Genomic DNA, 12,995 nt, shown 5'->3' with positions numbered 1-12,995 from the left:
TAGGGTTGCCACCTCAGGGCCGTAACTAGGGGGGCTGGGGGGGCACGTGCACCGGGCGCTGGAGGGGGAAGGGGGGCGCTGTCCAGTCCGGGGACAGCCAGCCGAGGTCCGGTGACAGGCAGCGGGGTTCCGGTTAGCCGCTGCAGCGGCAGCTTGACTCCATCCGTCTCTACTCTCTCCTACTAGCGCGGCGGCGAGAAGCGCTGGTGATGACTTTGAAAAGACGCTTATTGGCTGTAAGACTTGCTGGACGCTGATTGGCTGAATTCAGCCAATCAGCGTCCGACAAGTCTTACAGCCAATAAGCGTCCAGCAAGTCTTTTCAAAGTCATCACCAGCGATTCCCTCCGCCGTGGCTTGACTCCATCCGTCTCTACTCTCTCCTACTAGCACGGCGGCAGGAATCGCTGGTGATGACTTTGAAAATACTTGCTGGACGCTTATTGGCTGTAAGACTTGTCGGACGCTGATTGGCTGAATTCACCAGCGCTTCTCGCCGCCGCGCTAGTAGGAGAGAGTAGAGACGGATGGAGTCAAGCTGCCGCTGCAGCGGCTAACCGGAACCCCGCTGCCTGTCACCGGACCTCGGCTGGCTGTCCCCGGACTGGACAGCGCCCCCCTTCCCCCTCCAGCGCCCGGTGCACGTGCCCCCCCAGCCCCCCTAGTTACGGCCCTGAGGTGGCAACCCTAGTGTCACCACAGGTGCTGGCAATCATACATTACCAGGGAAGTCCAGGAACAGATCATTTTCTCCCTGAAGGAGAGGGTCAGGTAGGCAACCATGAGATAGCAGTTAGGTAGGGTGTATATTCAGGAGGGAAGGGCACTGTCTACAGCACAGAGGCTACTATCAGAAGCAGTGACTGTCACCTATAGGAACTGAAGCAGCGCACAACCCCGGGCCGGCTACCCGGAACCCTGCTGCCTGTCACCGGACCCCCGCTGTCTGCACACAGGAGGTAATTTATGTTGTCAGCGGGGCGGTGAACGGGGGTGGGGTCTCCGGCGCCAGGGCCAAGGTGGTCAATTGGTCCCCCACCGTCCCGTCCAGTCCCATCAGAGGGGGGGGGGCACCAAATGACTGCCTTGGCCTGGGCGCCGGAAACCCTAGTTTTGGCCCTGGCTACCTCTCCCAGATTTCTGGGATTCTCCCGTTTTGGGTGGCAACCCTCCAGGAGGCTTTTCCAGTCTCCCAGAATCCGGGTGTCTGAAAAAGCCTCCAGCCCTCCATCCTCTCCCAAGTGGCCAGTAGTACCGCATCCCCCGTCCGTGCCTGATGCTCGCGAGATGATGATGTCATTATCTCCGCCCTCCGCCGCTGGTCCTCCGACTCCCAGGCCTCCACTGTGTATGCTGCGCCAGCGCCTGCTTCATCTTCTGGGCCGGCCTCCTCTCTGCTGCTGCTGGTCCTCCTGCCACTGCCAGCACAGCACTGTCGCGCCAGAAGGTTCATACTGTATGCCCGCTTTTATCCCAATTTGTTTAGTTTGCTATAAACAGATGACATCGGGTGTTTCCTTATTTGCTTTTTCTGTGGATATTTGCACATTAGATAATTGCCCATAGTACACTTTTTTATATGTACAATTTAGACACTAGTCGCCATAGTACTGTGTGTTTCACAATATCACTGTGATTTATGCATACACGTTCCCTCAATCCCCGCTGGTTGGGGTCTTAATATTCCATAGCAGTCATGCGCTTTATTATTATTCATTGTTTATATTGCACCGTTGATTGTAATGTTATAAAATGAAGCTTTACATATGTGAAATATGCTTGTTTTAGTTTTGCCCTGTTGCCCCGGCAACAGGACACCTTGTCAACCCAGCGTGACCCGGTGCGGCTCAGCTGCGGGCGGGACTTCTGTTAACATCAGCGGCCCGGTGAGAGCGGGCAGGAACACGGCAGGGGGAACGCCAGCAGCATGCTTATATATATAATATATATGTGTGTGTGTGTGTGTGTGTGTATATATATATATATATATATATATATATATATATATATAGGGGGGAGAGTTTGTGGCACTCCGCGTTGTCACCACTGAGGGTGGCTATGTCAAAAGATCCGGTGCCCTCCTGGGTGAGCGTGCAGGGACGCTCTGTATGTAATGGTTGCTGTGGGGGGGCAGCACTCGGAAATAACGTCAGGAGATGGGCAGCTTGAGTGACCGACGTTTCAAAAGCCCTTAGGCTTTTTTTATCAAGGTGCTCTAAGGTGAGAACAATTTACAAGTTATACAGTGCTTACCTAAATAGTGTTGGGCTCCGTCCGTGGATCCCGCACGCGCCGGCTGGAGGAGAGACGCTGAAGGATGACATCACACTCACATCTAGAACGTGCAGGGCGCACGGAGGGGGGCTCGACACTGTGAACCAATGAGAAAACGGCAGCAATGAGTGTACATTCAAACAAAGCAGTGCTACAACTAAAATACAATAAGAGTATCCTATATAAAAAAACGGGGATACACAAGTGCGTATATAACGAATTCACTCATTGCTGTGTGCTGGATATAAAAATTGGATAATGTGAAAAATAATGAAATAAAAAGACAAAGGGTTAAAAAACAATATGCATACCGGTCTGTGGAGATATAATTACTTAATATTAAGGCTCTCAGAATAAAGACTTTTGTCTAAGAGAGACAATAGCCGCAAATTACATCAACATTATTATTAATGCATAGTCGGCCTGTGTCGACACAACACTGACAACGTTAAATCCACATCCTAGTGTGTGGCCTGTATAGGAGTGATCTGGGGGTTTAGAGAAAACAGCTGAGTCCCAGGTTCTCGTTAAGCCCTCTGGGGGCCAGAGTGCCCAGTGTGTAGATCCATCTACATTCTTTTTGAAGCAGAGCCAGGGATCTATTGCCCCCTCTGGGGGGTGGTGGCACGTGGTCTATGATTTTGTATCGCAATTATATGGTTGGTGATCACCAACCATATAGATCAGCAAAACCTGTCTACATCCCCTATCAAGTTTACATACAGTATGCACCCCAATTTGGTTCATTATCTAGATGTCAACATAGGCATCAAAGAGGGCAAAATTGTCACCTCGTTGTATGTTAAACCTACTGACAGGAATACAATGCTTCTGGCTACTAGCCATCACCCAGTTCCTCTCATCAAAGCATTACCACACTCCCAGCTCTTGAGGGTTCACAGAGTGACCAGTGAACCACAGGATGTACCGCCAGCCCTTGACCACATGGTCGACAAATTTGTACAGAGAGGGTACCCTATAGGAGACCTGACAAAAATCAAAAACAAAGTAGCTAACTTGAGTTGACAGGAAGTGTTGACAGCTAAAACCAAAAGCTCCACAGCAGATAAAGTTATCTGGGTCAATACATATCACTCACATAGTCCGAAAATTAACGGGATTGCCAAAAAACATTGGCCGATAGTGAAAACAGACCCGGCACTCACTGCTTTGCACTCTAAGGGTGACATTCTATGCTTTGAGATAAATGCGCATGTTTTTTTAGCGCACCACATCGCCGCAAATCGCACTTTTTCAAATCGCATTTTTCTGTCAAAATTCGCATATTTAATGTGATGCGCATTGGAGGCTGAAAAGTGCGAAGTGGTGCGATTTGCGGCGAAGTGGTGCAATTTTAAGTAACAAAAAAGTGCGAGTTCTTCCGCCGGTCATGTGCGAGTTTTGGACCAACCGGAGTGCGATTTACAAAACTGTCTCCGCATCACTAAGAACCCCCCAACCTATTGGCCCACCTGTGTCCCCTCCATTATGCATCACACCCCCTATATAAAGGGGCATTGGCGCCATTTCACTCTTTGATAGGAAGTAAGGAGCATGGAGAGGAGCAGTGGCAGTGTGAGTACAGGAAGAGGTGTTGGTGGCAGAGTGAGGAGTGGCAGAGGGAGCAGTGGCAGAGGGAGCAGTGGCAGAGGAAGCAGTGGCAGAGGGAGCAGTGGCAGAGGGAGCAGTGGCAGAGGGACCAGTGGCAGCAGCCAGACAAGTGGGAGACCCAGCAGTGTGGCAGGCAGCATGGCCACAGCAAGGCCAGCCCCACACCAGGCCCTGGGCGTCCAGCCCCAGCAGGAGGAGGTGGAGGATCCGCTGGCATCCCCATCCTACAGCCAAGACCTAGACCATACCCCACACCAGCTGCAGGAGGGCCACATGTCAGAGGTGGAGGAAGATGCTGGTGAGGAGGAGGAAGACACTGGCATGGAGGAGGAGGGCTACATGGCTGGAGTTGAAAATGAGGAGGAGGAGGAGGAGGTGGAAGCTGGCCGCACAAAAAGTGGCCGAAAGGTCCGCTTTTCATATGAAGAAAATGCAGCACTTGTCCGGGCTATCCTGCCAGTGTTTGAGCGTTTGCTTGGCAAATCTCACCACAAGACCACTGCACAGCGCAAAAGGGCTATGTGGAAGGACATCACCCAGGCGGTGAACGCTGTCAGTCAGCACAAGCGCCTGGTCTGCAATGTGAAAAAAAGGTTTAACGACATCAAAAGGCAGTTGAAAAATAAAATGGCCATGGAGTTGGAGGAGGCCACCAAGACTGGAGGAGGAAGCCCCACCACTGTGTGCTACAATGCGTATGAGGTGAAGCTGAAGCGCATCATACCCCCTGAGGTCCTGCCTGGCCTGCACGTGGCGGATTCCGATAGGCCGCAAACGCCATCCAGAGCTGGTAAGTGTGACTCCATGCAATGTTAAACATACATGCCAATGTATTATACCTGTAATGTGCACTTGTATTGTTATGCTAAGTAAAGTGCTGCTGTAGAACTACATAGCCCAGCAAGCTCATGCACAACAAATTGACTGCTCCTACTTTTAAATTGCTGATAATGCTGGGCCCTGTAGTTCCACAACTGCTCATATTGATTAACACTGTAACATTCTTTCTAGCACCCTAACATGTGGCCAAAAACCCAGAGGTGTACTGGTGGTTTAGCTGCCATGCCTTCATACCACCGATTATCCAATAGTTGTCATGTGTACACTAGTTTCATAATAATGTTTTAAAAAAATCTTTGCCTTTAAACCAAAAAAAAGGTGTTGCAGAAATAATGCAGTCCTTATCCATAGGGTATTGTCCATTATTGTCATTTCAATGCATGTTTTCAGAAAATGCTTAGCCATAGCAAGGTCCATAATGCCTGCCCATCTTTCCTTGCACAGATTGTCCATCCCGAAGTGCTGCGGCATCCAAGACCAGAAGGCCCGTTGCTGCCGAATCTGCGGAAGCAGGTAAATGATCAAAAAAACGCCATTACACATACAGTACACACACCCATGTCACATGAACAATATCTCACACTACATTCATCTCCTGCTGCTACATTGCAACGGAAATGAATGTCATCTGAGCTAGGCATGTGACATATTATTAATGTCAATGTTACATGCTGTATCGGGGTACATGTGTAAGTACATAACACCTCTAGGTATGTGCGTCCAGCATCTCAAGCCCTATGTAAAACAGTATAGACGACAGTGTGGCCTATATATGCATCAGTACTTACCTCTTCATCTGTATCCACAGGTGCTATACAACTAGGGTCTAACCAAACAGAATCTTCAATACTGGTTTTAGACGAAATGGACATCATTCTTGATCCGGTCGACACCTTTGCGGCACAGGAAGAAATACAGACCTCGTCACAGAGTGATCTTCCCCCAAGTGGGGTGTCTCCCAACCCACCCCCACCCACCCACACACCCCATACAGCAGCTTCTGCTTCCCAAGTAGCTAACTCCTTGGTTAATTTCAAGGACAAACAGTTAGAATTCATGGCCTCCCAAAGCCTCCAAATAGGTAATATCCAGGGGTACATGCGTGACACCTTCCTTCAGTTACGCAAAATTTCACGTAGTGTACGGGTAGGTGTAGGCACTCATGTGCGCATTGCTAACAGCATTGACACCCGTTTTGCAGAACAAACTGCTGCTATAAGGGAACAGAATAGGCATATTGGCAGCCTGGCGCAAAGTATCACAGCACTAACCCAATCATGCACAGCGCAGACCAATGCCTTACTAGCTATGCAGGCCCAAATTCAGCAGCAGGAAGCCAATGCGGGAGATGGCGCAGCATCAACCCTCAGCAGTGTATCCAGCACCCCAATAAGTGGCTCCCCCACTTCCCCAGCCCGTCGGAGTGTTAGGACCCGTGGTGGGCTTGGTGCAGGGTCTAGAAGTGGTGTAGGGCTGCCTGATGCTGGGAGAAGGTAGCTGATATATATGTTTATTCATTTTGTCGAATGCCAAACATCTTGTAACATGCCCCCACAGTTGTTATTTTTCACACGGCAAAATGCAGAATGCTTCAAAAAAAGAAGTCAGAAGTAAAAAAATCTAACCGCATACCATTGTGTTTGTGTCTTTTTCTAAATACCAATTAATGTGTGAATTGTAACATATTGTAATGGTATATGACAATGGGATTGCACTAAAGTAGTGTGGGGTAAATCCTTGGCTGGCAAAGGTTGTGGATCTACATATTCCAGCAGGCTCTGACACTCATGGTTTGGACTGTAATGGTTGGAGTGTGTCAGGGCATGCTGGCACGTGTAGTTCCACAACACCAGTGAGCCATGTTTGACTGCAAACTTCATTCATACATGTATCAAATGTACTTACAAGCTAGATACCAGCAAGGGATAGGTCAGCACCACCATCTGCATCCGTTGGGCACTGTGTATTAGGCTAAATGTTGGTGGAAACAGATGGTATTGGTCAATAATTTGTTTATGAGTACACTTACAGCACAGGTACATTTTGGAGTACAGGGCACATGTGCTTACCAGAGAAGTAACGGCTGCTGATGTATGTCCGGCACAACTTCTTTATAGCAAGTAACACTTGAGTAAAATGCTTAGAGAAAGTGGCCTGTGATACCCCCAAGGCCCATGAGGTCACAGACTGAGTGGAGCCTGTGGCCAAATAGTAGAGGGCACACATTAATTTGTGCTGGCCAGACACTGCATAGTTGCCTCCCCCAAAAGGGTCAAAATCATCTCTCACCTGCTCATATAAGTCCAACAGGTTAATGGGGTTCAGCGTAACCATCCCCACAACCTGTTGATCCGAGAGGGAGTCCAGGTACAGCCGAGCACGATACATACGTGGGGTACGCAGTAGTCGGGGGGCTACCAGGATCTGTTGCGCAGCTTCCTCCCTCCTGCGCAGCTCCTCCAAATGGGCCACATCACAGATAAGCAACTTGAAAATAGTCTGGAAAATCTCCATGTTTGAAACCCTCACAGGTGTCTTTACTGATGTTGGGGTTTATGTAGGGGTGTCTGTGAGTGAAAATGAGGGCACCTGTGGTGAAATTAATCATGTGTGCACTTGACCAAAATGAGTTCTGGGCCAAATCGCCAAACAGAACCTGGTCTGAAATAAGTGCGATAATTAGACACCTAAAAAGTGCGATTTGCGAATGCGCATTGCATTAAATAAGCGAATTGTATACTTTTCTATACGAAAACATCTGGATGCGATAAAAATGCGAATTAATCTCGCAGTTTTGGTCCGCATACCTTAACGCACATAATATGCGATTTCAGTCCCTTAGCGCATCCCATTAAATTGGCGATTTGAAAGAAAAATGCAATATCGCCATTTTGTTGTCTAATTAACGCAAAAAAACGCAAATCGCAGTCCATAGAATGTCACCCATTGTCGTTAATGAGCGCTTACAAGAGGGGCAAAAATCTAAAAGATCTCCTTGACCACAACAACATCCAGTACCCATCCGTAATGCCATCTACTTTCCTTGGCACACCCAAATTGGGATGTTACCAGGGGACAGTTTCCATCACCCCTATACAGGAAAACAATATAAGATCAGACACCGGCTGGGATGTACGTCCAAATACGTTATCTATCTAATCAGTTGCCCGTGCGGCCGACACTATGTCGGCAAAACAGACCGCCAATTTAAAGAGCGTGCTGCCGCACATAGATCGGCCATCAAAGCAGCAATAGCAACTGGTAAAAGTGAGCAACCAGTAGCCCGCCACTTCAGTGAGGCACGGCACTCTGTCGCCTCACTGCGATACAAAATCATAGACCACGTGCCACCACCCCCCAGAGGGGGCAATAGATCCCTGGCTCTGCTTCAAAAAGAATGTAGATGGATCTACACACTGGGCACTCTGGCCCCCAGAGGGCTTAACGAGAACCTGGGACTCAGCTGTTTTCTCTAAACCCCCAGATCACTCCTATACAGGCCACACACTAGGATGTGGATTTAACGTTGTCAGTGTTGTGTCGACACAGGTCGACTATGCATTAATAATAATGTTGATGTAATTTGCGGCTATTGTCTCTCTTAGACAAAAGTCTTTATTCTGAGAACCTTAATATTAAGTAATTATATCTCCACAGACCGGTATGCATATTGTTTTTTAACCCTTTGTCTTTTTATTTCATTATTTTTCACATTATCCAATTTTTATATCCAGCACACAGCAATGAGTGAATTCGTTATATACGCACTTGTGTATCCCCGTTTTTTTTTATATAGGATACTCTTATTGTATTTTAGTTGTAGCACTGCTTTGTTTTTAAATGTACACTCATTGCTGCTGTTTTCTCATTGGTTCACAGTGTTGAGCCCCCCTCCGTGCGCCCTGCACGTTCTAGCTGCCCGTCTCCTGTCGTTATTTCCGAGTGCCGCCCCCCCCACAGCAACCATTATATATATATATATATATATATATATATATATATATATATATATGTGTGTGTGTAGTTATATAATGTAGATGTACTCCAGCATGCTGGGGTCCCCCAGGAATAATAGCAAAAGAAATTGAACAGCGCAATAGCTTTGAGAATCAATATGAAAATTTATTAAACACAATAATTAAAAAGAATTAATAACGGTACAGTAAAAAGACTGTGGTAATAAAAACAACAATGAAAAAGATGGGTAAAAATACGGGGGTCCCCCTGCATAGGGATGGGATAGGAGAGTCCGTTCCTATATTTCCCTTGGACTGAATGAGTGAAAAACGGGTATAGTTACCACCCTAGATGGGTATGGACTGTCCTCGTCCGAGTGTCCACTTATCGGCCCAAGATGGCACAAATCACCGATGGTGGGATGTTGGTAAATAGCTCGGATGCTCCAAGGATGGGTGTTCGGTAGATGTATTCCCAGTATTTTTGAAGGAGACACGAGGAAACCAATGTCCTTAGGTGGTATTTTGTATATCCAAGGGATGGTTCGGACTGCAATCCAGAATGATGGAGATGAAAGCAGGGGGTGAAGGTGGGTACCCCAGTAGCTCCCTGACGCGTTTCGCCACTCCAGGTGGCTTTATCAATTTATTAACATAATACAAAGTCACTTATTTGCCGTAACCGCCCTTTGGCCTCAGAACAGCATACATTCTACAAGGTACACGTGCACAGTTCAGGGAATTTGTATGATTATAGTCATGTGTATGATTAACCAATCATACCAAACAGGTAATAATGATCATCATTTTTATATGCTGGTTGAAACACAGTTAATAACTGAATAAGAAACAGCTGTGTGGGAGGCTTAAAACTGGGTGAGGAACAGCCAAACACTGCTACAAAGGTGAGGATGTGGAAGACCATTTCATGTCAAAGGTCATACACCATGGCAAGACTGAGCACAGCAACAAGACACACGGTATTTATACTGCATCAGCAAGGTCTCTCCCAGGCAAAGCAGACTGGGGTTTTAAGTTTTAAGAGCTTGCTGTTCAAGCTCTTTTGAAGAAGAACAAATAAATGGGCAACACTGAGGATCAGCCAAGGAAACGTAGTGCATCCCATCAGAGACGGATTCAGTATTGAATCCCGGCGGTCGGGATCCCGGCGTTCAGAATCCCAACGCCGGAATCCCGACAGCCGAAATCCCGACAAGGGGGGGACGTGGATCGCCCCCCCCCCCTTGCGGGCTCGCTGCGCTCGCCACGCAGCGGGCCCGGTGCCTCGCTACACTCGGCACACTAATTTATTCTCCCTCCAGGGGTGTCGTGGACACCCCAGGAGGGAGAATGTGTCGGCATTTCGGCGGTCGGGATTCCGGCGTCGGGATTCTGAACGCCAGGATCCCGACCGCCGGGATCGTAACTGCATCCCTCAGAGACACATCATGCTTATTTCCCTTGGAAGCGGAAGTGTTCAGCAGTTCCATCACCTCAGAACTGGCAGAAACCATTGACACCAAGGTACACCCATCTACTGGCAGGAGTTATCTGTCCAGAAGTGGTCTTCATGGCAGAATTGTGGCAGAAAAGCCATACCTTCTACAGGGAAACAAGGCCAAGCGACTTAACTCTGCCCAAAAACATAGGAACATGGTTGCAGAGAAATGGCAGCAGGTGCTCTGGACTGAGGAGCCACAATGTCAGACCTTTGGCTGTAACACAAGCAGCCCAACGTTTAATGGGCGTCTCCATAAAAATGCTGGGCCTTCCTCCAATAATGCGTGCGGGCCGATGCCACTTCAGCAGACACCGACGGAAATTAAAGTCAGCTCAGACTGACTTTTATTTCCAAAGGGGAGAGAAATAACTTATCAGTCGGTGACCATCGAATGGGCCGCATGCGAGGGGATGTACACCGCGGAATCCCTTGCATGGTACCGAGGGGATTCCGCAGTGGACATTCGGCCGGGTGGATTTTCAGGGTCTCTGCGTGTAGGTACATAGAAGAACTGATGCTGTTATGAAGGCAATGGGTGGTCACACCGAATATTGAATTGATTTAGATTCATGTTCTCTTCATTCACTTTGCATTTTGTTAATTGATAATAAAATATACTATTAGCACTTCTACTTCACTGTGCCACAGAAGGTGCTTCATTTGTACCTCTTTGGATGCCACTACATCGACCCATATATCCACACCGTCTGCATCTGCCGGCTTGTGACACCTCATACATCACTAACACACATTGGGGGTTATTCTGGTTGGCTCGCAAGTCCACCGAACCCTGCCTGCCGAATGCCGGGCTGCCCGCTCCCCCCCCCCCCCCTCGCAGCATGGGTTCACCCGCACTGGCTGTGAATGGATGTTAAACATAAACACCCATTCGCAGGCTCTGCGGACCCACCCCCATCATTCGATGGTCGAATCATGGCGAAGGCCCACGCATATGTAAGGTTGTTCTGACCAACTTTACATATTTGTGGCCGCTCAGGGGGAATAGGCGGACAGCTGATATCCGGTGATGTCAGCCTCCTGCCCCCCCCCCCCCCCCCGCCTGTCCGTCATGCCCTCATTACCATGAGAACGCTGGGCATTCCCTTATGGTAATGAGGCTGCCCGGCGACCCAGGCCCTTCTCCGCTCCCCGCCCGCTGCGTAGCGTGCGTGCAGCATGCGAACAGAATGTTTGCCGTGGGTGCATGCACATGCACAGAAATGGTCGGGCTGCGAATGTATTACATTACACAATATCGTCTGCATTGCACGTGTACATGTTTGCAAATATCCTGCTGTAAACTGCGCTGTAATTGTGACAATAACACATTTGCTCTTAGCCCTGATGCAAATAAGGGAAGATAGGATCTCAGTTTATGGAGTTTGCATGTATCTATGGAGTCTCGGAGCCCGTCTGGATTACAGTCTGACCACAAAAGCCTATAAATGTAACACAATATGAAAACACAGCAGACTCATTTGCAAACACTGTGCTCCTAGTTATCCTCCATAGATTCTTATATGTGAATATGATCAAATGATTTATACATACAGTTAGGGTTACCACCTTTTTGTTGAGAGATTCCCGGACAGTGACCCGCCCCTTGACCCACCCACAGTCCACCCATTGACGTGCCCCCAGCCCCACCCCTTGACCAGTCTTATCATGGTTTTTGTTTTAACCTTTGCTTCAATTCTATTTTTGATCTTTCACACACGTAATGCCCATTACATGTTACGCCACACACGTAATGCCAATCACATGTTACGCCACACACCGCGATGCCCATTACATGTTATGCTACACACGTAATGCCCATTACATGTTATGCCACACAGTAATGCCCATTACACATTACGCCACACACCGTGATGCCCATGTTATGCTACACATGTAATGTCCATAACATGTTACAACACACACGTAATGCCCATTACACATTACGCAACACACTACGATGCCCATTACACATTATGCATGGGCTCGACAATTAAAAAAAAAAAAAAATGAGCCAGGATGAAAGTGTAGAAGTCAGACAAACTAAAAATAGGGACAGTGTGCGCTGCAGGCCAAAAATTTACACTATAATGTCACCTTCATATCACACACCCATTACAAACTTTACTGCATGCCATAATGCCCATTACACATGCCAAATGCCCATTACATGTTATGCTACACATCGCGATGCCCATTACCCGTTACGCCACACACCGCGATGCCCATTACACATGCTACATGCCATAATACCCATTACACGTTATACCAAACATGGTAATGCCCATTACACATTATACCATTGACACTCTGCCACACAGCATCAGCCACCAGGGATAGGAGGGGTGGCACACACAAAGTTGATTGAAGCACAGGCACAGCGGGTCGGCTCAGGGTGGCTGCTCGCGCACACAGCGCAATGAGCTTATGCATCTCGGTGCTCGGCTCACACAGACTGATTGTGTCAGAGTCAAATGAGACTAGACTAGCCAATAGCTGAGCGAGCGCCGAGCAGCCTATCAGCAATGCGAGCCTGAGCCACAGATGAGCTGCAAAAGATACAAGAATATTTTACACTGCGCCGTCTGGGTAGTAAGGGTAAAAAAGTTTTGTAATACGATATTAATAATAATCCACGCTGAGTACAATAATACAGGACACGCTTATAATATGAAAATATTAATTTTGTAAATAAAAAAATGGATGAAAAAGGTAAAAAATAAAAACAATTCAATGAAGGTACATAAACAGAGATTGGAATATAATTACACTACAAAAAATGAATGAATTCTCAAATGGTTAAAATGTCACCACAG

At 47.8% G+C, this 12,995-nt stretch overlaps 1 protein-coding gene across 1 annotated transcript; it reads left to right on the top strand.

Annotated features, from left to right (window-relative positions):
* Nucleotides 1–871: 871 nt before the first annotated feature.
* Nucleotides 872–6,347, top strand: LOC146064893 (uncharacterized). Its single transcript, XM_083178849.1, has 3 exons — nt 872–4,675; nt 5,170–5,238; nt 5,534–6,347. Exons 1-3 carry the CDS (start codon nt 3,829–3,831, stop codon nt 6,220–6,222), a joined length of 1,605 nt encoding a protein of 534 aa, XP_083034975.1. The 5' UTR covers nt 872–3,828; the 3' UTR covers nt 6,223–6,347.
* Nucleotides 6,348–12,995: the final 6,648 nt, after the last annotated feature.

The sequence above is a fragment of the Crinia signifera genome, chromosome 3 (assembly GCF_055691185.1).
Source record: "Crinia signifera chromosome 3, ASM5569118v1, whole genome shotgun sequence".
In the NCBI taxonomy this organism is placed as follows: domain Eukaryota; kingdom Metazoa; phylum Chordata; class Amphibia; order Anura; family Myobatrachidae; genus Crinia; species Crinia signifera.
The sequence above is the reverse complement of the archived record's forward strand: the minus strand, read 5'-3'. Positions and strand labels throughout refer to the sequence as shown.

Bases quoted from the DNA above. Each gene is read 5' to 3' on its own strand.
- LOC146064893 (XM_083178849.1), top strand. From the start codon at position 3,829: ATGGAGAGGAGCAGTGGCAGTGTGAGTACAGGAAGAGGTGTTGGTGGC. The intron at 4,676-5,169 runs GTAAGTGTGACT...TTCCTTGCACAG, and splicing joins GCAAACGCCATCCAGAGCTG to ATTGTCCATCCCGAAGTGCT. The intron at 5,239-5,533 runs GTAAATGATCAA...CTGTATCCACAG, and splicing joins TGCCGAATCTGCGGAAGCAG to GTGCTATACAACTAGGGTCT.